Here is a 27,154-nt window from a genome sequence, read left to right on the forward strand (position 1 = left end):
ACTGTAAGACACCCATCAAAATATGGCTTGGTTTTTTCACATTTGTGTTTCCTGATGTGTTTTTTCTCTTCTCTACAGACCTATACGGTGGCCGACAAGGGCCAAACACACTGCAACAGCTCAATGTGTCTCATTTAGAGAAAACAGCTGCAAGTACAGAAATGATGCAAATTCACAAAAGTCAAACACAAGTCTAAACAAGAGCGCAGACCTCCACCAAGACAGATCTGCCCCCCCCCCCCCCCCCGCCCCGATCACCACCAAAGTTTAATAATTTCTTCCTTGTGCCAGTATCAACATTTCCTGAAAATTTCATGAAAATCCATCCATAACTTTTTGACTTATCCTGCAAACAAACAAACACGCAAACACACAAACAAACACGCAAACACACAAAGCAAAGCAATCACAATACCTCTTGGCGAAGATAACGAGGTACAAAAAGAGGAGCGTGGTGCAAATGAAAAAAGGCACCTCAAGACACTAAAACACATGCGTAATCATCAAATGCAGTGCAAATAAAGAAACGATGCAAACTAAAAACGCTGCATAATCAGTCAGTACAACAGAAGTGCTTCAAACCTGCAGGGGGCACCGTTTATGCACAACAGACTAGTGTCAAATAGAATCAAATAGAAGACACATGACCGCGCTACTCCTTAACTTCAATTAGTTCCCACTGTAGTTTGAAACCCTGTCAGTCAGCTGTTCTCCGTCTCTCTCTCTCTCCATCCTGTGTGTCTGTTCTGCTCACAGCGCCCCCCACAGGTTTGGAGCACTTCTGTTCGACTGACTGGTTCTGCAGCGTCTTTCGTTTGTAGATGTTTTCTTGGTTTGCATTGTTTCTCTATTTGATGATTATGTATTTGTTTTTGTTTCTTGTAGTGCATTTTTTTATTTGCACCACATTCTTCTTTTTGCACCTCGTTTAGACTTGCGTGTGTGTTTGAGTTTGTGAATTTGCATTGCTTCTGTACTTGCAGCTATTTTCTCTAACTGAGACGCATTGGGCCGTTGCAATGTGTTTGGCCCTTGTCGGCCACTGTAGACCTAGGTTTGGGCATCTCCAACAAAAATGATATTTGATAATAATCACTGGGAACCAGTTACATTTATTCAAGTGTTGGACAGTGAGAATATTCACCATCCTCTATTTTTATCAGCTCAGTTCACAGTTATAAAGATTTTAATCTTGCTTTACAGGTGCCTCTGGATTAATGTTCAGTCAAGAATCCACTTCAGCAAAATCACAAAATGTTTGATAATCCTTCATTGACACTGAACCCCTTTACATCCACACTAAAATTCAGTAATTGATGTATGGAGTTATGAGATTATTACTGATCATAAATCTGTGTTTCATTAAATTCAGAATGGGATCCCTCAGGGCACCATCTTAGGCCGCATCATTTATATGTTTACATTAATGTACTTTCAGATGTAGGTCTACAGATGTACACTGATGACACTGACCCTGTTTACATCCACACTAATACTCTGATCAGTATCTGATTATTACTGATAATGTAAACAGTATAATCTGATCTGTTTTATCAGATAACAGCAGTAATCTGATTATAATGAATCAGATTAACACACCTGGATTTGTCCCCAATACTCCCATGTCTTCATGCATGTATACAGGTCAGTCTGATTTATTTAGTTCTGTTACAACTGAACATGTGGAAAAACTATTAAATCCAATAACTGTTAATAATCAGTTAATTGTAATAATCAAATCTGCTGTATTTACATCCACTTCAGAAAAATGATGATCAATAAACCCTGGTTAAGTTGTTTCAGTCCATTACTGCATTCATTTCAGAGTTCGTACACATGTAGTGACGTAGAGTCAAACTTCCTGTTATTGCCTTGAACCAACAACCTGCTGGTCCAAAACTAAACTCATGCACATTGGAGGTGAAGCTCCACCTCTACTCCACATCGACAAGAGGAGTTAAGTTCATAATATATTTTATGTCTCTCGGATCCATCATCACCAACAATGGCAACCTCATTCCACAGATAAACCATTAATGCGACTTGGCTGCTAGTACCATGAAAACAGTCATTGTGGGGGCACCGTTCCATTTTCTGAAGAACCAACATCTACACCTACAACTGCACAGTTCTGTTAGTTTATGGAGTAAAAACATGATGTTGGCTGACAGTATAGACAGCTTTGACACCAGAACATTATGCACAGTTGAAGGTATAAATCAGCACCACAGGGTCTCCAACACCACTCTCTAAGAACACACCCAGCAACCTCCAGCACCTCATCCAGCAGCACAGGAGTGGTAACGCTGGTTGGTCCTGTCAAATAACTCCCCCCGAACTGCCCACACATGTGATCCTCCACTTTTGTGGGGTCAGGTCCAATAAGCAAAGACCCTGGCCACCAGGTGCTCATCAAGGAGCCCCTCCCCCAGGCCTGGCTCCAGGGTGGGGCCCCAGTACACCCGACCTGTTTGAGGGAAACTGGATTACTTGTTGATACCTCCATATGGGTCAAGAATCATGCCTTGTCTGAACCATCATCTAGGACCAGTTTGCCTTGGGGGACCCTACCAGGGGTCACCATAGCTCCTAGGGTCATTCAGGAACTCAAACCCCTCCACCACAGTAAGGTGGCGATTCAAGGAGGGGGGTGTAATTTTTGTTGAGAATATAATGACAAGATGGAGTCTGTTGTGTGTAAAATAATTAACATCCAATTTCAAGTGTAAAATGACAAAGCGGTGAGATTCAAATTATTTTTTCCTTATGTCTTGACACTTATATGCAAATATGCAAATGTTGCATCACAGCAGAATCAAATTTTAATCTAAAGTTGGTATCACATTATAATATGAGCATTTTTCTATTTTTAATAATATGACTGAATGAGATGTTTTATTAAAATGTGAAACTGTGTTTGGATTGCTGAGGCCTGACAGCAGTAAACTCAGACAGGAAACAAAACTGAGGGACTATAGAGTATGATGCAAATTGCCAGGGAGGTCAGTGTACATCAGGGAGACTGAAGGCAGGACTGAAGACTGAACACAACATAAAAGAGTTAAAGTCACTTCTTGTTTCTGAACATGGAAACTGAGGACTCTGAGCTATGTTTTCCAGAACTCATCAATTCATCCTGTGTAAAAGGAGTGGTTAATTCACTGGTGACTACGTTACTGATCGTCCTGGAGTTCATCACTGCTCTGTCGACTGCTTTCCTCAACCTCCTGGTCATCATCTCTGTCTCCCACTTCAGGCAGAGATTCATTCTGAGCCTTAACCAGTACCATGTAGATGTATTTAACAGGACTTGTTTAGACATAATGTGTTTCTAATGCTGTCTTTGATCATATTGTTGGTGTGTTTGTTTTCAGGCAGCTTCTCTCCTCCAGTAACTTCATCCTCCTCTCCCTGGCCGTCTCTGAGTTCTTCATTTACCTCATGATTTATCCATTTGAAGTCCTCTATCCATACACTTGCTGGTTCTGGGGTGACCTCTTATGTTTTCTGAAGAGCATATTTTCGGTGATGATAGTCTCTGCTTCTGTCGGTACCATGGTGTTGATTTCAGTGGATCGTTATGTGGCCGTTTGTGACCCATTGCATTACTCCACCAGAATGAGTGTTAAAGTAGTTAGTGTAGGCCTCAGCCTTTGTTGGAGCTCTTCATTTCACTTCAGCCTTGTATTCTTAGATAAAAACATGGAGGATCTTAATTTTCCTAGGCCATGCTATGGAAAGTGTTTCTATAGAGTTACCTTTCCGCTGGTGTTATTTGAGTTGATTTTGACCTTCTTTCTTCCTGTTGTCATTGTAGTTCTGTACATGAGGGTGTTTGTGGTGGTTTTGTCTCAGGTTCGAGCCATGCATTCTCACATTTCAGCCATCACATTCGGGCCTTCAGCCACTGGAAATGCCAAAAAATCTGAGGTGAAAGCAGCCAAGAACCTGGGAGTTGCTGTCGTCGTGTTTTTAATTTGCTTCATCCCGTATTATATTCTCATTTTGCCGTGGAATTTGTCAAAGGACTCAAGTTTTTTAGTATTTCTGGGTCGACTGTTGTTGCTAAACTCCTGTTTTAACCCGTTCCTCTATGTTCTTTAGTATCCCTGGTTTAAAAAAGCTGCTAAACTCACTGTCACTGCAGATTCTGCAGCCTGGCTCCTGTGAGGTCAACGTACTGTAGAACAGAACATGTTTCAGTCTGCTGTTAAAATCGTTGCTAGTATGTGAAGACAAGATCCACATCTATACTCTCAGAAAGTTGATGTTAAACTGTCTAAATGCCTCTGACGCTTATGAACAGTCATGCCACTATTTGTGATCAGAAGCAGAAATACTGAGGAAAAATGAGAAAAACCACTAGACTGGAAGTGAACTGGTCTAATGTGATCTAGGGTTTGTCCATGAAGACCTCACACAGCATGGTATGGTACGGTATGGTATGGTATGGTATGCTTTTATTTGTACAGGGACAGTACACAACAGTACATTGACCTAGACAGTCAGAGGACAGATGCTTGGTACCAGGTTATAGTATGAGGGCTAATTTACACCTGTAGTCCCTGGACAGGTTGATGGTTAAAAATAAATAAATAATGACAGAGTTTGGTGTCTGTAAATTACTAGACCAATTCATAAGTTACCACAACAAAGTTACATATGTGTCACATCAGTCCAGCAGTTACTCTAAAATCTTTCTCACATTCTATCTGTCATCTGACCTATCTGTCATTCTCCATGCACCCCCCCCCCCCAGCCCACCCTCCACACACACACATACCATCATGGGTTCAACACATAACATGCATTCTTATCATTCAGAGCCACATTCATCCCTAATGTGTTCAATCTTGATTCGATAGTAGCCATTTCTTTGTCAGATGTGCAAACATTTGAAAACCGGTGCAGGTTAGAATCTCTGTTGGCAAACTGTTCCAGCAACTTACAGCAATAGAAGAAAAGGCTGATTTAGAGAGAACGCTCCTATATTTAGGGACACTGCACTCTCCTCTGGAGGACGAGCGTGTGACTCGAGTAGTTTTTTCTGAGGTCAACGAGACAAAACCCCTCTGAGGAGGAGCAACACCATGAATAATTTTAAAGAGCAAACAGATTAGCATATTTCAAATGGTTTTCAAAATTTAGAAAATCATATTTAGCAAAAATAGGGCAGTGGTGATACTGTCGATGTTTCTCTGCATGAATTTTGACCGCATATTTATTCAATGTATCAACAGGTTTCAGGGCTGTTTTGCACACCTGCAAACAGCAATTCCCACAGTATAAGCATCAGCTTCCATTTGTACATGAACACAATGACCAAGTAAACCACACAGTAAAGTCAGCACCAATGTTTACTATTGTCTGCCGTGACCAGATGAAACACTTTGTACTGTTTATAGACTGAAGGCTGATGATTTGTCAGAAAGGTCAACATCAGCATGAGTTCAGGATGTTTACATGATACTTTCTTTGAAAAGTATTTTTCTGTTGAATATAATATTAATGTCTATAAGTTAGTAAGTATCACAAATCCAGAAGTCTTTCTGTGATTCCGCACCTGAATCTCTTCCCTCACAATGAACAATTCCGAAGTGTAAACCACCATAAACAATCCATTTGTTTGTATTGTGGGAAGTGGAGTTCAACACAGCCACATTATGGCCGCAGTAGCAACAAACATGGCAACAGCTTCATTGCCTCTTGCTACTGCAGCTGCGTGGAGCTCCGCTTCCCACAATGCACATCGCAACAAATTTCCGAAAATGCCCGAGTGACTTACCGGCTCTGTTTGTAAACAACTGGATTGTTTATGGTGGGGTACGCTTCGGAACTGTTCACCGTGAGGAAAGAGATTCAGGTGCGTAATCACAGAAAGACTTACGGATTTGTGATACTTAGGCTATGACTCAGGTTTTACAGATTAGATGAAAAATTGGTGACGAAAGTCATACGCAGCTTTAAAGTGTGTCTAAGACAAGCAGACATAAAACTACAAAAACAGCATCAGACAACATTTAAAATACAACTAAATAAGATATGAAAGCATATAGTCCAGTCTTGTGTAAATACTGCAGTCTAGACTTAAACCAACTCAGTTCCAGCTGATCTACTGTTCTATAGGAGTGGGTTCCTGATATGTGGGGAATAAAGCAGCTCCAGATGACCTGAACACTGCAGTGCATAAGCCAGAAGGATATTTGCATTTGAAAAGCTAAGTGTCAGCCCACAAGTAATGTTTATGTTGTCATTTTGTGTTTTGGTCTGAAGCTCCACCCATCACCTATCTGCCAATCACCAAGTCGGTAGCGTTTCAGGATCCAGGTAGCCAGTTCCCACTGAGCTGCATCTGGAACATTTCTGATCATAAATGTGAGACATTACTAAACCTAAAAGGCCTTTTATTATTTGCAAATGACACAGTGAGAAACAAAACAAGGATATGCACAGGAGATGCTTTGGAAACATGGAGACAGCTTAAAGCAGAGAAGAATCTGAAGACTGACACTGGCTCTCCCATGGCCTCCCCCAGCTTTCAGTGGCTCTTACTGGGTGGTGAGACTGAGGGCCCAGGCTGCGGTGTTTTCTCCTGGCCTGGGCCAGGGTGAAGAGACTGGGCCCGGTATAAGTACTGGTGTAGGATTCATCGGTTGCCATGGCAGCTCCTTGTAGTAGACGCTCATGCTGGATCTGGAAACCCCTAGTCTGGGGGGAGGGGATACCACATTCTACAGCATTTTGAATATGATTGTAGTACCAGTTTTGGCCACAATCCTACATACGACTCCTTTAAAGGTCCCGTATTACGCAAATCTCACTTTGTGAAAGTTTTCTTACAGTAGTGTGTGTTGCAGTAGCCTCATTATGAGGTTTGAATTTGAAAACTGTCTGTTTCCTCCCTGCCTTGCTACACCACATTTTGTTAAAATGCCTGCTCAAACGGCCGAGTTTGAGTTGGGTCCGCTTATGACGACATAAACGGATTTAACTCCTCCCCCTGACTGTGCCCCCACCCTGGCAAAGCGAGCCCCACCCTGCCAAAGTACCTCTTGGACAACAAACATGGCGAAGGCGAGACACGCAAGTTGTGGTGTTGTTGGCTGCACACACCAACACGATAGTTTATTTTTGCTCCCCACTTCCGAGCCTCTCCGTAAAAAGTGGCTGGATTATATCTTTGATGGTCATGTACCAAACAACATTCCCAATCGCTTGTATGTGTGTGCCCGGCATTTCACGGACGAGTGTTTTTCGAACATAGGCCCATACAGCTCCGGCTTAGCACAAAGACTCTGAATCAAGAAGGACGCAGTACCAACGCTTTGTGACCCAAGTACAAGTGTGGGAGATGTAAGTTCTTATCATTTTTTTGTATTTTTACTGCATAACCCTACATTACGGATAAGCTGGTGGTTGTTGATGTGTACGTCTAACGTTAGCATGGCAGCTAACATAGCTCGGTTACTGCTGCTAACGTTTGCGTCCCCGTTAACATGCAAGAGCTGATAATATCGAGAGACATTCAACAGAACTACTGTGAACACGGGCCTTTTGTGGTTGGCATCAGTATAGTTAGCATCAAGCTTGTTAGTAGCTGCCTGCATTAGTGGCGGCAGGCGTCGTTCCGTGTCAGGTCCACGAACCCAACACAACACCGCCGTTTTCCGTCGGGGCTCAATCACGCTTCAAGGCAAAGAAAGCCAGTGCTTGGAAAGACGTTCTGTCTGAGACATGTGTATTGTAGACGAGAGAGCCATGGCTTCACAGTCAACATTAGCGCGTAGTACCGCTAGCGAAAGCCGCGTCCTCTCCCAGAGAGGGGAGGGGGAGTGGGCGTGGACAGATGCGTTCATTTGCATACCCGGAAGCAGGCCCAGAAACAGCCTGTTCTGAGGAGGGCTGGTGAGAGAGACTTTTTCGACCGCTGAAACTCCGAAAAAAGGATGATTTTGGGGCGAACAAATTTAAATACTATGTTTTTGGGCTTCTGAGACCTATATGACGTGACTGAAAAATAGCATAATACGGGACCTTTAAGTTTCACATTCAGTTTTACATTCTGTTGTTTTCGGTGTGTTGTTGTCATTGATAGTGACCAATACTGTTCTTTCAATAAAGTGACGAATGTGGAATAAACCCTCATTTATCCTTCTCATGTCCTGCTGGATGCTGCATTTAATGTCAGAGGTAAAACACAGAAGGAGCTGTATTGGAGCTATATCGGGGCCAAAAGTTTTGGCTTTGAAAAAATACAATTTGAAACTGAAAATTCAAGAATAGATCTTGAATTTTGAAAAATACAAAGATTTTATTCAAATTAAAAATAAGTGTATGAAAAGCTTTTTCAGTTTAAATATAATTTTGATTCACTTTGGTAATTCTTTTCAATAAATGATTTATTTTCATTTTTCACTTTCATATATATTTTGATATTTCAGGTTTTATTCTTTCAGTTGCATGTTTTATCTTTTCAGATTCAGATCTTATTTTTTTTAAGTTTCAAATCTTATTTTTTCAATTTCAGATCTTTTTTTTTTTTTTTTCAGTTTCAGACTTCTGGCACTGTTGTGGTGTGGAGGGGCTAGTGCGTTGACCTGTGATTCCCCATAGGTTCTAGATTCTCTGATACAGTTCATTCCTTTACTTTCTTTCTAAATTCCACTGGCATTTTCAGTTGAATAACCTCTCAGCTGGCATGTCTGTTTCTGGACATGAAATTTGAAATTTGACACCAGAGCAACGTGGTCTTATTGTTTACCTGTTGCTAGGTAACCCACTTTAGTGATGGTTCTGTGATTCTGGGCATAGCAGTGTGATTGGCCATAGGGATTCCACTTCCCTTTTATGTATATTTATTTATTTATTTATTTTCTGTTGTATTGATAATTTCTTTCCTGTTACTTTTTCTTATAATTGAATGGAATGACTTTAACACCCAATAATTCCCCATGGGAATAATAAAGTATTCTGATTTAGTTCTAGTTTGTGGCACTAATGAATACATTTTTTTTTTTTTTTCCATTTTCTTTTGTTTTATTAGCACTAACTCTAAATAGGATCCACTTGCTTTCTTTATGACTCTGTTGACACGTAGATGAATGTCCAGACTAATCCTGGGGTTCCATTCCTTATTTTATGTATCTATAATAAAAGACGAACTAAGGCCTATTTATTTTCCGGTGGCCGTTGGCTGTGCGTTTTTCATGTCTTTATTACTTGACGGTGGAGTCTATTTCCACGGCGGTGGACGCTTCTGTCACTCAGCTGATAATCCACTCCAACCTCTTCTATTTTTAGGGGTCGGGTCTCAGCTGTGTTTCCTCTCAGTTCCAGGTCTTCAGACTCGGCGGCTGAAGGAAACGTGGATCAGGTTTGTGTTCAACTCCTCATCTTTCTGTTTGTTTCTGTTCGTTGTCCATCACAGATGTTAAAATCAGACCAAAAGGAAAGTGTCAAAGGAGTAAATGTGTGTTTTCACTGAAACCAGCTTTAGTCTTTGACCCTGAGGGTCTTTAATGTTCCATGTTCTCAAAGGTTTTCCTCAGATTCTTTTCCATTAAACTTATTTATGTTCCTGTTGGTTGATTATATGCATTTTTATTATCTATTAAAGCACTGCTAACATTTACATGTGTCAACCACAAAAGAAAAACCATGGCGTAGAACCTCAGTGCTTCTATTTTAAGGCTTAATATTTAGCACAAACATCAACAACAACAGGCACCGGTGTAAAGAAAATGTCAAACAATCTGGTTGGAAAAGATTAAAATTGAAAAGTCAGTCATTTAGACACTGGGCATTTCATTTGCTCTTTAACAGACACTAAAGTGACAATTTTATATACAGGGTGATTATTGTCAAATATAAAGGTTTGTACAGAATATTTCATGTCAGTATTTAAAATATGTCAACAGCAGAATAAAGACACTTTTTAAAGCTGTAAACTGTATGAATCAGTAATAGTACCAGGTTCTACATCAGCGTTATATTATAATAGTATTTCTAATGTGATTTGAACAACAGCCTTTTATACTAATAATACATTTAACTGTATGGGACTCTTGTTATTTTTATAATTATTTTTATGTCACCAATCAGGCACCTTGTTTTTTAATTTATCTTGTAAATATACTGTATATTTTTTCCCTTGTGTATATATCCTTTATATGTTGTATATATTCCCTCTCTCTGTGGTATAGAGTTGGTCTTTTGTATATGTCAGTATGTCTTTGTAGTTTTGTTTACAGTTTTAAATACAATCTTTCTTTTTGTATTTTAAGAATCTGTTGCGAAACTGATTTTCATTGTTCCTGTGACAGTGACAATAAAGAACTATTGTATTGTATTGTATTGTATTGTATTGTATTGTATTGTATTGTATTGTATTGTATTGTATTCTATTCTATTCTATGTTTGCTGATGGTGGATGTTCTTTTTTCTTTCATAAATGTCTGCTGACTGCTGTCTTCTATTTCCTTACTTGGATTTTAACTGTTCTACTTTTAAACTTTTTAATGTTTGTGTGTTTGTTTTGTTTTCATAGGACGTCCACACTGAAGCTGGAATCACCACAAATAAATGGAAATAATCCAGAATCTGCTTGAAGATGTTTTAGTATCGAGTCACACAGAGGAGTTCACAGGTTAGAGTAAAGTTAAAGGAGTTGGACAAACACCACCAGACTCAGTTTATTCATGACGGTTGGAGACGCCGAGGCTGGAACATGTGGAGGATCAAAGCCGGTGGGCACCAGAACCACTGGACCATGTCTGGATGGAACCGGACCGGCCAGAATCACCAGACCACACTCAGTCACCACTCTCAGCACCATTGTCGTTCAGGCCGGAAGGTCAGAGGTTGTGGTGTCGGTCTTGAAGGTAAGTAAAGGAACCGCCCACTTTCAGAAACATCAGGTCAGTTCTGACAAAACCAGATGACCGGGTTCTGATGAAACATTGACTGTGGAGGTTTGAACCCAGTAAAGACACGATACAAGACAGAAGGATTTGATTCAACACCACTGAGTCACCAAGGTTATTTTAATAGAATTTAAACCATGAAAACCAGATTCTTATTTCACAACAACATTTAAACATCAGAGAATCAGTCAACTTCAGCTTCAACTTTATTCAAAATAAAGCCATAATAAAAAATACTTTGAAATAGACTGATCTGCCTTGGGGGAGGTCTGTGCTCTCCGAGTGCTTTTCTAGTTTTATATTATATTATATTATATTATATTATATTATATTATATTATATTATATTATATTATATTGTTTTTACACTCCAGGAGGAGGTGTCTGGGGAGAGGGAAGTCTGGGCATCCCTGCTTAGACTGTTACCCCCGCGACCTGGCCCCGGATAAATCAGAAGATAATGGATGTTTTTACACTGAAACTGGTTAAAATGTATAAATAAATGATTAAATTATATAAATATATTTAACCTCTTCATTTCCACCCTTTCGATCCAGTCTTCATTTTATATTAAATATATTAAAATTTCTACATTAAACTTTTGTTAATATATTCACGTTATAACTTATTATAAAGTTTCGATTCTCCACAGTTGAGTCTCTAAGGTTATTTTACAGTATTAATGAACAACAAAACATATTATTGAAACAAACACCTTCATATTAAAAAAAAAAATGAAAGAACAGTTTACTATAAATGTAACCTGATATAGTTGAGGTTTTATTTTATCCTTAAACTAAAATGGTAAATGTTCTAAACTAGTGGTTTTTACCTTTAAATGAGGCGTAATTTTTTTCATTCAGTTCTAACTGTTAGAACTTGGTAAGTAGAAAATTAACACTAATTATGTGGTTATGTTTGGACCATAGATGTACATGGAAACTAGTGATGGCAAAAGTCTATATTTTTATTATTCACATAAAGGTTCTTTTATTTGGATAACATTCACCCTATTTTACTCAATTAACGGTGAAAAAGAGCAACCTCTAAAATATCCTCAAAGTATAAAAGTGAAAGTCTTATGTCATTTTGTTTAATCTTATCATTTTGTCCTTTATTTTACATTGCTTATTTCATACTAATAAAAATAGACTAAATGAGCTGTTTTCAAGTCTTTCAACTCATCACATGGGTTTAAATTTACTCAGTTATGAAGCAACTTTTAGTAAAACACAAAAAGCATTAGTGAAATGATGATAGTGACGTAAATGTCCACTTTTACCTCAAATTCAGTAAAATTCCATTCTCTTTTGAACATATAAAGAGGAAAAATGCAGAAATTGGTGTTAAAATGTAGGGAATAAAAATAAAACCCAATACAAAGTCCAGATACTGAAGCCTGTGTCTGCACCAGGGAGATGATGTCTCCTGGATTAAAAGCCCTGTAACATGTCCATTTATGGTCATGTTTCAGTCTTTTCCTCCTAAAACCTCAGATATAAAACCAGCTGCTGGACTGTGGACGTTGTCAAACCTTTATGTGCCTGTGTCGTGGTCTGGATCTGAAACTGGAATGTGAAACATCATCAGGGACTGGGTTCTGTTTCCTGTTTTAGCTCAGACTATTTACTGACGCCTCTGAAACACACACGTGTGTTTATTATGTTACAGACATTTATGTGTTCCCACCAGTTTATGACGACAAGATTCACATTCTTTTAACATGAACAAAGTGATTTGAGGTGAAGGTTTGAGTCATGAATGAATCCAGTTTGAGATTTAACTCAGGTTTAAACCTGGTTGAATGGTCACTTATGTTTGTACTGTGTCTGTGGTGCTAGTGCTAATGCTACATGCACAGGGGGTTCATCAGGATCTGAATACTTTATTAATCCCAGGGGGAATTATAATAAAAAGTAGCAGGAAAGAAACTATCAATACGTTAAAAAAAAACTACACATATATAAAGTAGAGCTGCATCTAATGATTATTTCAACAGTCGACTGGTCACATTACAAACTACAAAAAAAAAACAAAAAAAAACATTGGTTCTTATTTCTAATCCTTGCAGTAAAATTCTGTAGCATTTGACTGGACATGGGAAGGACACACTGGTCGCTTTATAGTTAGAACAGTATTGGTTACTGTCAGCCGTAACCATGGTAACATAACAGAAAGAACAAGTGGTACCAGGCACAACAAACCCCGCCCCTCACACATATTGTAGCTTATTTTTATTTTGACATCAGTTCAGCTAATGTCATCATGTCTACGTGTGTGCTGATGTCAGCATATCAGTTGCCTCTATATATGTGCAGAGTTTGAAGTAAATTGAAACAAAATTGATGTTTTCACAGACATTTGAAATTTCACCTATTATAAGTAAATGGGAGAAGAAATAGAATTTAAAAAATAAATTCATACTAATTAGAACTTTGACCTACTTTTCCCAAAATATAATCAGATCTATTCTGGGTCACTGGCAATCTATAAACCCAATTTAGCAGTGTCCCTTTAAAAAAAATCACTGGCTCCGCCCTCATACACATCAGCTCACTAGCTCCGCCCCATACCTTTCTCTCCCACTCACCTGTCCATCATAGTCCCGAACACACTCAGTGCATTATGGTCAATAACTGCTGAACTTTAAAACAGTGTCATTAACTGAACAATTACTGCAGGTCGATTATACATTTCATGTTTCATGTTTAGAATTGACACAGTCAGAGAAGTAACGTGTTGACCAGTACATATCTGACTTTTGCTCTTGTACTCTTCATAACACTGCATAAGTATTATCATGAAATTATCATGCAAAATGACAACATTCCTCTTTGAACTGCCACACTCACACACACATTTCATCCATAGTTGAAGTGGTCCCGTGGTACCAGGCTCAGATACAGATCTGACATGGAACTGTTTTTATGGTTGTGTCACATATGAAATGTTCCCAAACTATGGACTGTTTGTTTGTCATAGCCTCATTTCAGCTTCTACAAATATACATGACTAAGTGGCAGGAATATAGTTGTGTGTAATTATAATTCTGTGGTTATAAGTTATAAATCCAGAGAGTGAATGTCCTTGCACAGATAATAAAGTTAACCTTTAACTCTAACCTTAATTATGATGCTCTCCACTTTAACTAAAATAAAGAATGGATCATTAAACATTCTGTTTAAACCTCATTTTAGTTTTTATTCCGAACTGAGATTAAATGTAATTCTTTTCATCAAAACTCAAGGATGTTTAACCTAACGATAAAGTCTCATTTCCTCATTTATGATTCAGTTTTATTCAGTTTAATAAAGCATCTCTTCATGGTTAAACTGAAGTTGTGCCACATTAGATTCATCCTGACATTAACTTCCATCAGTGTTTGTGTTTTTTAAAGTTTTTCATATTGGTTCTGACTTCGGCTTCTTTGTGTGTGTGGTTGTGTGTGCGATTGGGGGAGGGGTATCAGTGTGTGTGTGTGTGTGTGTGTGTGTGGGGGGGGGGGGGTCACGGTAGGGGTCACTGTGTCCATTTTGGTCGACATACCACAGATACCGTATCGGCCTGAGGAACGCTCAAACACTCCCGCTCATGTGAACAGATTAGTGCAGCTCTTCACCTCTAACCCTGAATAGAGACAAACTGAATATGAAACATTTCACCAGATCAAACCTTAAACCCATTCATATTAGGGATAGGTCAATATCCTCATATCATAACTGTCTAACTCATACACAAATGAACAAAAGTATGTGGACACGTTGAATTTTCTAACGGGGGTCTGGGATACAAAACAATAATGACTAATGTTATAATATGGTTTTATATTGGGATAAATATTATTGCATTGGTTAGTTTGGGTTAAATTATCTTTGTTTCCAAAATGCCTCAGAGATGGTTTTTACCTCATTTCTCTCAACATTGATTTTTTTTTTTTTTATCCATGACTTTGATTTTAAATCTTCTACCTCTAAATTTCTAAAATATTTTTCATGTTCCGACTGTAAATAATAATTTTCTACCACAACTAACCGTCTACTTTCTTCACATCTCACTGAGGAAGAAAAATCTAACATTAAACTTTAAGGAAATATTGATGTTCATAAACTATATGGACATAAATATCAGGACACTTCATGTCTACAGCTGTAAGATGTCCTGTTCATCATGATATGACATATAAACATCAATATTAATAATCAATATGATATTTATCCCAATATAAAACCCTATTATGACATTTGTCTTTATAGTTTTGTGTCCCAGACCCGTCAGAAAAGAAACACCTGAACTCAATGTGTCTTCATACTTTTGTCTATTTGTGTATGAGTTAGACAGTTATGATATGAGGATAACGATATATAAAACCCTTATTTTCCACAGATATTGAACCAATGAACAGGAATACAACAGTTATAGATACTGATGGGATGTTATCATTTATTCTGTTTTTCAGTCCTTTAATAGCTGACCTGTTCTTTTTATTGACTGTATACATTAGTCATATACATTTGGTGTTGGACAATAGAAGCTGGTCGTCTTCCTACTGCATGCCATGGTGCCATCAAATTGTATGGTATGACCGTTTTAAATGCTGTATGTTTTATATATGTTATATTTTCCTGCATGGTATGATTGTTTTAAATGATGTATATTTTATACTTGGAATTGCAATAGTGTGGAAGAGCCCAAGTGGGGACTGGAGTTGAGAATTAGCACTAGCTATAAACTCTATAGCAGTGGTTCTTAACCTGGGTTCGATCAAACCCTAGGGGTTCGGTGAGTCAGTCTCAGGGGTTCGACGGAGGTCAAGACACACACTCTACTCATTAGTCGGGTGTGTGTGTCGGGCTAGGTCCGTGTATGTAAACAAACGGCTTCGGAGACTCTTTCTCTGATTGACATCCAATATATGCGGTGTATTGTCGTTGCTTACAGCACTACAACACAAAGGAACAGACTTTGCTGTGAAAATGACATGAGAGTGGCACTTGCCAAGGTGAAGCCACGCATTTCTGAACTGGTCTCTCAAAGACAACAGCAGAAGTCACACTGATTTGCAGTAAATATTCATTATTATTGTAGCCTGATGGAAATTAGGTGATGGGTGTGTGTTAAAATGTTAAACATGATAGATAGCATAAATACAATAAGTTCATTATTGGAATACATAAGGTTAAAAATTAAAACCATTTCAGTGTGGTAGTATTAAAAAAGGTCATGTCTTTGTGAAAAGGTATGTAATTTGTTGTGAGTTCATGCACTGTATTGGTTTTCTTCTTTGAACACAGTGATGTTAATGCACGGTTCATTTTGTGCACCAGTAAAACATATGCCTGTGTCTTGAATTTGAAAAAAATCATATTGTATTTTTTAATAAAGAAGGGTTCGGTGAATGCGCATATGAAACTGGTGGGGTTCAGTACCTCCAACAAGGTTAAGAACCACTGCTCTATAGTCACATCACATCAGCTGCAAACTTGTAACTATGTTTGACTGCATTGTCCCTGTCAAATAAATAAATAAACATATGAAAGTGGCCTGGGTTGGATTTGAAAAAAGTGGATTTGTGCTGTTCAGGTACAGGTCACATATGGGCAAAAAAATCAGATTTGAGCCACATTTGGACCTTCATGATTGTTTGTTAAACTTGTGTGATTTCGTGCTTTGAACAACATGGTGTGACCAATGAATGTACGAACCACCGAAACACAAATACGCATGTAAAGGTAACAAATCGAATGGTTAAAAAGGTTCAACAGTCCCCGTTTATTACACGTTTTTATGGGTTTTATTGGTACAAACAGGTGAAGGCAGACAAAGAAACACTGAACTGGTCTCGAATAAAATAGACAGATTTAAAACTAATGGTTCAAAATAATTTCATTCATGTCTGAGATCGCCTGAATCTTCTTCTGATTGTGTTCTGTTTTGTCACGGTTCTGGACAGAGTGGGTCTGAGGTCCACGTCCAGCTGGTCCATGTCCATCCTGGACTCAGTGAGATCGGATCGAACCAGGAGGAAAACCAGACCCTGGTCCATGAACAGCAGCAGCTTCTGGACAAACTGAAGGTATTCAACAGAAACAGGAACCACTGGACCCGTTTACACTCAAACAAAACTCAGTTATCAGATTATTGGTCGTCATCTAAACAGTATAATCTGATTATGACAAATGAGATTAAACCCCTGGGTTTAAACCTGTTAATCTGATTTATTTAGTTCTGTTACATCTGAACATGTGGAAAAGCTATTAAATCATAGAAGACAATAACAGGAAGTTGGATTCTATGTCACTACGTATGTACAAACTCTGAAGTAAATCCAATAATGGACTGAAACATCTAAACCAGGGTTTATGGATTATCCTATTTCTGAAGTGACTGTAAATGCATCACATCTGATTATTACAGTAATCGGATTGTAACGCTTAATTGATTTATATCATCATGGAAACAGGGGTCAGTGTTTCAGTCTCAGTTCAACAGTTACATTTGTCTGTTTAATTTTGTTTAATCCATGAGATCAGAACAAACCCACTTAGAATAAACCAGATCAGAAGAAACCACATAAGAATAAACCAGATCAGAAGAAACTGGATTAGAATAAACCAGATCAGAATAAATGGGATTAGAACAAACCAGATCCTCAGGTCATGATCCCACTTTAACAAACAGATGGAACCAGTTTCTGTTGAACTGTACATTGTTCTTTTGATCTGTTGTTTGTGTAGAAACATGAAAAGGAGGTTTTGTCGGCAGTGGAAAAGAAGAGGAAGAAGATGAGAAGGGAGGAAGAGGAGGATGAGGAGGTGATGAAGGCCATGGAGGCATCTGTGGCTGAGGGCTGGACTCTGCTCATGTTCCTGCTGCAGAGACGATATCGAGTCCTGGTCCTGGTTTCAGAATTCTACTGCAGAGTCCAGGAGGTGAGAAACCCACCAACCCCCCACTAAAACCACCCAACCCACATACCCACCAAAACCAGCCAATCCACTCAACCCACAAAACCCACCAAAATCACCCAACCCACCAAACCTACAAAACCCACCGAACTCACTGATACCAAACCCACCCAACCCACCAAACCTAGAAAACCCAGGTTTGGTGACCAAAGCCACATTATTGACTCCAACTATATTAACTGTGTTTTCTAATATTTATGTTCACGTTCCTGTAAATGCTGCCACTGTGAGGTCACATTGTAATTGTTCTGGTTCTTGAATTGAACCAATGCCTGCGACTTCATCCATATCAGTTTAACTGCTAAGGTTTAAGAGAAACAGGATGAAAATAAGAAAGAAAGAAGACACTGGAAGGAATGAATGCAAAGTCAAGATACGACGCAGTAGCTTTTTAATAGATGGTACAGTTTATTTACTGGAATCAGACCTGGTGGAATAAAACTGATCTAAATCAGTGATGTCAAATCAGAGTTGGAGACAGTGAAAATGTGAATCATTGATGTTCAAACCATGACGATGGCAGACGATAAAGTTGTAATAATAGACATCATGTTTTGAAAACACAAATTTGTCCTGGAGGAGTGTAAAACAGTTCAACATTCAACAGAGAGTTTCAACAGTTTGATGTTAATAATCAGCTTTATCTGTCAACTGTTTTCCATTTTACCTAAACGTCTCTGAAGATTGACATGACTCAGCAGGAGAAAGTTCTAATAAATTTCTACATTGAATTCATGCATTTTTATTTCCTTAAACGTTGACGTGCGTATAAGTAACTGTTTTACTAAAGCTCCAGGAGGCTGTGATTCCCTGACACCACTGTGGTCCACAACTAAACTGAGGTGATAAAACCTGCTGAAAGTGTCTCCTGGTCTTGTCCTGTATGTATTTGTTCGGTCTCATGTCTCTTTGAAGGACAGGTTTCAGCACCAGGTTCAGGTTTCTCAGGCAATGCGGTCTATTTGCTGGTTGAGCTCCTCCCACTGGCTGACAGTGGTTTTGTTCTGAACACCTGCTGCTGAAAAACCATCTGCTGTGGCTTTGTCTAAAACTGTCGCACAATCGGCATCTATTTCAGTCTTTTAACGATGGAAACCAGCCAACACACCTCCCACAGGACATACAGTCATCCACGCTCCAGGATTTATACTGGACTGCTGTCAGTCCTTCACATTAAATCCTCACATTCCCATGAGCCTCGCCTGCACATGGTGTTCACTGATCATTATCATATCAAGTGAAACCAGTGTTTTTTGTGGAAGAAGTGGAAGTCATGTTGTCTGCAGTGAGAGACAAACTGAGATGGAAACATAACCCGATGGTAAACTGAGCTGCAGGTTTTAGGTGAATGACAGTTGATCCAAGGTTAGACTTGAGCTCAGTCCCAGGTTTTATCAACTCAACACCCAAAAACACTGGTTTAGGAACCGAAAGAACACATTTTACTATGGTAAAGTTGATAAGAAACACAAAAGAATCCACTTTTTCGCTGTCGAACACTCCCTGGAAAGGTTGGTTTTGCATACATAGATAGCCGCTAAAATTAGCTAACTCGCTAATTTAGCCTTTTGTTACTGTCAGAGTTCAGTGTCTCAAACATTCACACAAATCTGATTGAAAAAAAAAAATAGAAAACCTACACATCAACTAAAAGTGTTAAAAAATCTGAAAAATAAAATACTTAAATTTGCTGAAATTGTTGGATGTTGATGTAAACCATTTTCATTTGCTTGAAACCAGCAAGTAGCATTAGCTCACATTAGCTAACATTAGCTACACAGTCACTAAACAGCTAGTAAAATCTGGAAGATGGTTTTGTTAATATAATCTGTTAATATGATGATAAATCAGTTTAAAAATGATGGATGGAATTTATTAAATAATCCAGGATTATATTATAAGAAGAAAAAAGACAGAAGTTTGGAGTTGTCATCATTTCTAGGTATTAATGTTATTATTTTACTCTTTCTTTAACAACACTTTATGTCCTAAATGTAGTAGGAAGAAGCTGAGCTTATATTTATATGACTAATGTATACAGTCCATAAAAAAGAATAGGTCAGTTATTACATAAGTGAAAAATTTTCAACCTGTTTCAGATCATATTGGACTGAATGTGGAATCTGAACTAAAATTATTTAACCCAGATCCACAGTGGTGGTGGTGTTGTTGTTGTTGTTGCCTTTAACTACATAAACCTCAGTGATTTTGTTCAGGACTTAAAGGTTTGAGTCGGTGAATCCCTCTAATATAAATCACCTTCCTCTTCCTGTTTGTGTGCAGTTCTCCGTCGGTATCAGCAGAGTCCAGGATCTGCAGATCAGACCAGACCACCTGAATGAAGATCGGCTCACATATGAGTCCCTGAGGAGAGGTCCGCCCCCGCATCACATTTAGATATAGATGGAATAATGATCTAAGGGAAACAAGAGTAAAATAGTTGGAAAGAATCCAGTGTGGAGTTCACATCCACATCTACACCCCATCTGGGTTCACATGGTTCTATCAGTAAATCCACTTTGATCCAGATTCATCAGAACCACTATGTTTCATTAAGTTTGACTGACAAACTGTTTTATTAGTTTATATTCCCATGGACGGATGTTTTCTTAAAGTAAATCTAGTTTAGTCCAAAATGTTATATGTTTATTTTCCAGTCAGAGTCTGTGATCTGGAGTCAGGGTCCAAGGTCAACCTCGAGGTTCTGGTTCTGGTACTGACGGTCCTCAAGGCTCCGGGTTTTTGTGTTTTCAGATCTTCTGGGGAAATCGATGCAGCTTCTAAGCAGCGTCAGCGTTTTACTGCAAAAACTCAGACATCTACAGAAGACTGAGGCTCTCCAGAGGAGAGGAGGGGTACTGCTGGACCAGGACCAGGAGGAGGACCAGGACCAGGAGGAGGAGGAGGAGGTACCGGTCCCAGTCCGCTGTAGACCAGATGTCCACGTTCCAAACTGTCTGTAAAGGTATTCGGACTGACCCCGCCTCTCTTTCCCAGAGTTCCCGGTCCAGCAGGGGGGCAGTGCTGATGCTGGAGCAGCTGATGGAGACTCTGCAGGACCAGAGGAGGAAGGCGGATCAGCAGGTCCAGGTCCAGATCCAACAAGTGGAGAAGAACCTCCATAAAGAACCAGAGACCGGAAAGATCCAGATCAGCTCTGAAGTAAGAAAGATCAGGGAACATGTGGACGGAAAGGTTCAACATTTCACACCATCCATGACACGAGACAAGTTTATCAAATACAAAAATAACACTGAACATTTTAACAAACAGTGGTGTTGAAAATCTGTTAGTTCAGTTACACATTCAGACCAATATGATCTAAAGTGGATCACACCAGTAAAATAATAACAGAATAACCTATAAACAATGACAAATACAAATGTTTCCTGTTGTTTTAGTCTTAAAAATTTGGATGACCTGAAAATGTTTACATGTACGAACTATCCTTTCACAAAAAATGGGAATAACCTGAACAAATATGGACAATATGAAATGCCTTCATATAAATCAATGTAATTTTACCTATATTTTGCCTGTTATTACATGTGTTGTGTATTTGTAGATCCACTGTGATCTGTAAGTTATAATGTACATGTGGAAATGATAAACTGAGGCAGAATATTAGACAAATTGCACTTATTTTTTTTAGAGAAATTTCAGTAAACATTTTTATTTTGTAATTGTCCTTTTTTTCCACTGTTATTATTTTGCTGGTCTGATCCACTTTAGGTCATATTGGACTGAATGGGGAACCTTAACTATAATCAGTTTGACAGCCCTGCTCTAAATTCTATTGATATACAGTATTGTTTTAATTAGTTTTCATTTAAAAAGTCCGGTTTCTTTCATTTGTCTCAAATCTGACATATATATTTATAAAATATTAAAATTTTTATCATGGGTTGTAGGGTTTTTACAGCAAACACAAAACAAAAATTATGTTATTTGTACTGGTTTTATACGCATTAATCACGTGAATGTTAACTATTTTTTCAGATTATTTGAGTTTCTTTTAAAATGTCTGTTTTGTATTTGTTCTCATCTTAGATTTTGCAGATTTTTGTCTTACACTCATTTATAAAAACCTCATATTTTTAATTTTAGTTATTTTTTGTAGTTATGTCTACAGAATATCTAAATGTAAGAGAGTTTAAAAATCACAGTAATACTTCATTTGTATAATTTTGATCACTGTTTTATTATTCTTTCATTGTTTTGGGTTTTTTTTTGGTTAATATTAGTATGTACTTTAATATTTACATAATTTATATCTATTTTTCTTGACAAAACCAACTCTCAGGTCTTTATATTTATACCGTTTCAATCAGAATCTGCATTTTTATTAGATTTATTGTTTTCTGAATATCATACATGTAGATTTATGTAAATGTTTTCTCATAGTAGACATGAGTTTAACGTTGTCCGGCCTAGTACTTAGCGTGGTGGATTATAAATGAACTGGACTAAAGATCATTAGTCAGTCCTGTCAGTTATAAATATAAATCCTGACTCCAGTCACATTCTCTGATCTCCAATGTCCGCATGTAAAAATATTCTGTCTGAGATCATTATCGTTTTACAGAGTCTTCATTATTAGATTGAATTAGTCAAACACAATCATGACATGTCCATGTTTTAGGGTCTGAAAAACACCAGGTTTACATCTAAATGGGTTCTCTAAAATTTTACAAATAAAATCCAGGCATAAAAAATAACATTTTAATGATGTTCCATCATTAAACATCCTGTTAGATTGATAGATGTTAGATTATTATCTGATTTGTGGAGTTATCAGATTATTATTGACCATAAATCTGTGTTTTGTTAAATTGAGAATGGGATCCCTCAGGGCACTATCGTAGGCCCCATCATTAATATGTTTACATTCATGTATTTTCTGATATAGGTCTACAGAGGCACACTGATGACACTGACCCCGTTTACATCCACACTAATACTCTAATGAGTATCTGATTATTATTGATCATGTAAACAGTATAATATGACCTGTTTGGTCAGATAACAGCAGTAATCTGATTATAATAAATCAGATTAACACACCTGGATTTGTCCCCAACACTCCCATGTTTTCATGCATGTATACAGGTTCATCTGATTTATTTAGTTCTGTTACACCTGAACATATAGAAAAACTATTAAATCATAGAAAACACAAGAAACGTAGAAGACAATAACAGGAAGTTGGATTCTACATCACTATGTACATAGTAACTCTGAAATAAATCCAATAATGGACTGTAACATCTAAACTAGGGTTTATAAATTATCCTATTTCTGAAGTGACTGTAAATGCATCACATCTGATTAATAACATTTATTGGATTTTTATCGTCATGAAAAGGGATGAAGTGTTCATAAGTTTGATAAATCACCCTGGTAAATGTCGCCCCCTTCTGTTGACATTTGGACATTTTATCTGTTTTATTGACAAAAACTCCTCCCTGTTTCCGAGGGTCTTTTTTTTCACATTTCACCAAAGTTTCAACATTTATTCAGAGTATTTTTTTTTTTCCAAACTGAAAACGTGAATAAAACATTGAGAGAAAACACAGTCACATTCACATCAGTATCATCAGCATGGAAAGAAACACTTTATTCATATTAACTCTGCAGGACTGGAGTCTGGACCAGGTCCTGGCCCAAGACCTGCAGGCTGAATTCAGACCAGATGTGAAACCAGGATTCACATCACAGGAGGAGGAAGTGTCTCTGTTTAAGACCAGATCAGCCCTAAAACCTGGATCTGAATCAGAGGAGACAGGAGATCCGGGGTTCGGATCCTCCTCAGATCTGGGATCTGGATCCTTATCGGAGGAAATCCTAAGATCTGGATCCACATCAGTTGAGAATGAAGACCTGCAGGCAGAACCCACAATAGAGGACTTATTTATTTCAGAAAAGAGGTGTAAATCCAGACCAGAGGAAAGTCCATACAGATCAGATCTAAAACCAGGATCTAGTTTAGAGGAAACCCAAGAACAAGAAAACCTGGATCCAGAATCCACATTAGACAAATGTAGAAATCAGGAGTCAGGATCAAAGTCTGAAGCCCAGCCTGGATCCAGACCAGATGGCATTGTACACCTTCGGTCCAGATCCACATCAGACCCAAAGCCTGAATTCAAATCCATTTTAAAACCTGAATCTGGACCAGATCAGAGGCCAAGATCTCAATTAGAAGAAACTCAAGACCTGAATCTGAGGTCACAGTCAGACCTAAAACTGAGGTTCAGACCACTTTTCAAGTTTAAATCCAGTTTAGATCCAAAACCAGAATCCAGATCAGAGGAAACCACAGAGTCATTAGAGACCACAGATCAAATCAGATCAGAACCAAAACCAGTATCTAGATTAGTCCTCAAGTCTCAATTCACTTCTCAAGAAAAACCCAGATCCATATTAGAGGAGACTAAAGACCTGAAACCTGAATCCAGTACAGAAGAGACAAGAAACCTACAACATGAATCTACATCAGATCTGAAACCTGAATCCACTTCAGATCTGAAACCTGAATCCACTTCAGATCTGAAACCTGGATTCACTTCAGATCTGAAACTTGGATTCAATCTGAAAGAGACCAAAAATCTGCAGCCAGAATCCACATCAAAGCCAAAACCTGGATCTAGTTTAAATGAGACCAGGAACCTGGAATTTGGATCTGTACAAGACACGCAGACTGGATCCAGATCAGACCTGAAATCTGGGCCTAAATCAGAACAAACGAGAGACTTAAAACCTGGATCCAGATCAGAGCCGAGGCCTGTGTTTGGACCAGCGACCAGAATCCAACAACCTGGACCCACATCAGCAAAGAGCAAAGACCTGCACTCTGGATCTGGACTAAAGTCTGGATCCACATCTGATGCAAAAAATGAATCCAGACCAGAAAAGTCCAGAAACCATCAACATGGATCCCCATCGGATCCAGCAGAGACCAGAGGTGAGCCAGAGTCTAGATCACATGTAAAACCCCAGACCAGATCAGACCAGACCAGAATCCAGGATCTGGACCAGATGCAGATTCTTCAATCGTCATGTGACCGACTCCTTGAAAAGGTAACGGTTTCTTCTTCTACAGTTTTAATTTGTTCACATCAAAGGTCCTGGTTTTGTCTGAGATCCAGTTTGTTGAAATATTGTGGTCTAAACATGAAGGTCTCAGTGGTTTTTGTTGTGATTTTCTCCTTCATGGACTCATTATTGACTCAGATGTGTGATGTGCTGCCCTCTGCTGGTGTAGACCAGGGACAGCTGAATAAATGGAGGACACAGTTCATGTCCACCAGATTAATCCACTGATACAGGAGTAGATTTGAACAGGAGGTTGAGTTGGTTTAGTAAATACAGTTTATTTAGAGGTTACTTTGGTGTCAAACATCATTTTACATGTATTCATTGTGTTGTTTCAGGTGTGTTTGTTGTTTTGTTGTCTCCAGTGACTGTTGTTGTTGTTTCAGGTGCGTTGTTGGATTCATCAGAGCCGCAGTGTGTTGTCAAACAGCTGTGAACCAGGACAACAACTCAGCGACGTTCAACACAACCTACAGGTCCACGTCCAACTGAAGACACAGGGACAGGTAAACAACACACACAACACAAAACACACACAACCCACTGAAAGCCACTCTGTTTAAGCTCAGAGTCCATGTTTAACTCCTGATCATCTCCTTCAGGCTGTAGCTCAGGATGGAGAGACCCTGAAACAGATCCTGGATCAGATCAGAGCTCTGGATACAGATCGCACCAGTGGAACCAGTGGAACCAGTGGGCCTGGGTCCACACTATCCCCTCTGAAGGCTCTGACAGAGCAGCTGAAGAGAACCAACACCAAAACCACCATGTCAGGGTCTGTAAGCCCAGAGCTGGCAGGTCAGGTGGATGTGGTTCTGGACAACCTGCAGAGTCTGAACTGGACCGTGGAGTCCAACCTGCAGACTCTGAGGACATTGGTCTCCTTCCTCCAGTCGACGCAACAGGTCAGAGTTTAAGGGAAACAGGAGGAACATCTGGGTTCAATTCATCACGGAGAAGTCAAGTTAACCCTGTAAAATCTGACCCAACAAAAACTAGCCACAAAATTCTAGTTTTTTGAAGTTTTTTTTTTTTTTTTTTTTTTTTATTAGCTCTTTTAACAATATCTAAACAAAACATTTTGCCACATAATTTTGTTTCCGATATTTTTGTATCACATTTGATACATTGGGTGTTTTTATAAAGTACCTTATAGACTTGTAGTATCAAATTTGATACAAAGGTTTTTAACACAATTTAACTGTACTATAAAGAGTGAATTATACAGTTGTGCTCATAAGTTTACATATCCTCACAGAATGTGCATGGGACGGTCTTGGATGTTCCAACATGACACTGACCCAAAACACAAGGCCAAGTCGACCTGTCATTGGCTACAGCAGAAAAAAAGTGAAGGTGAAGGAGTGACCATCTCAGTCTGCTGACCGTAATATCATTGAGCCACTTTGGGGAGGTCTCAAATATGCAGTTCGTGCAAGAAAACCCAAAATCGTAAAGGAACTGAAGGTTTTTTGCCAAGAAGAATGGGCAGCTTTATCATCTGAGAAAATAAAGAGCCTCATCCACAACTACCACAAAAGACTTCAAACTGTCATTGATGTTAAAGGGGCCAATACAGAGGATTAAGAACTAGGATATGTCAACTTTAGATCAGGGTCATTTGGTTAGTTTCTGTTGTCAGTATGATTTAAAAAGAGCAAACATATTTGTTTGATAATAAATGGCTTCATCCAAACACTAGCAACAAGTGAAAGAAAAGTTTTTGTATTATCATTCATATTCTTTGAAAAATGGCCAAAGAATCACAATGTTTGCTAGGGTATGTAAACTTATGAGCACAATTGTTAGTAGCTATGCATTATTTCAGTATATGAAGTACTTTTTTTTTTTTAATTAATAGCAATATAAGTGTTCTTCTTTGTGTAACTTTTTGAAGATTACCAAAGACTTTCCTGCAAAGAGTGTGTGGATGATTTAACACTAGCGGTCATATTAGAAAAGGGACACAAAAATCCCTTCCACTGGCTGCAGTGGGGTGATAATCCACCAGGGGGAAGCAAACACGTATTGGGTCACATACAAAAGGTTTTTAAGGAAAGTATTGATCTTGTTGGTAAGATAGAGGTCTTATAACCTGGCGTAGCAAATATGATACAAATGGTTTATAGGGTTAAAGAATATAAATTAAAACTCTTCCACTAACAATACATTT

At 38.5% G+C, this 27,154-nt stretch overlaps 1 protein-coding gene across 1 annotated transcript; it reads left to right on the forward strand.

The window, feature by feature from the left end:
• Window positions 1-10,697: 10,697 nt before the first annotated feature.
• Window positions 10,698-21,894, forward strand: LOC115412825 (coiled-coil domain-containing protein 141-like). Its single transcript, XM_030125482.1, has 7 exons — window positions 10,698-10,880; window positions 16,872-16,994; window positions 17,656-17,850; window positions 20,170-20,260; window positions 20,641-20,741; window positions 20,884-21,048; window positions 21,886-21,894. Exons 1-7 carry the CDS (start codon window positions 10,698-10,700, stop codon window positions 21,892-21,894), a joined length of 867 nt encoding a protein of 288 aa, XP_029981342.1.
• The last annotated feature ends 5,260 nt before the right edge of the window (window positions 21,895-27,154 follow it).

This window comes from Sphaeramia orbicularis, chromosome 21, assembly GCF_902148855.1.
Source record: "Sphaeramia orbicularis chromosome 21, fSphaOr1.1, whole genome shotgun sequence".
Lineage (NCBI taxonomy): Eukaryota > Metazoa > Chordata > Actinopteri > Kurtiformes > Apogonidae > Sphaeramia > Sphaeramia orbicularis.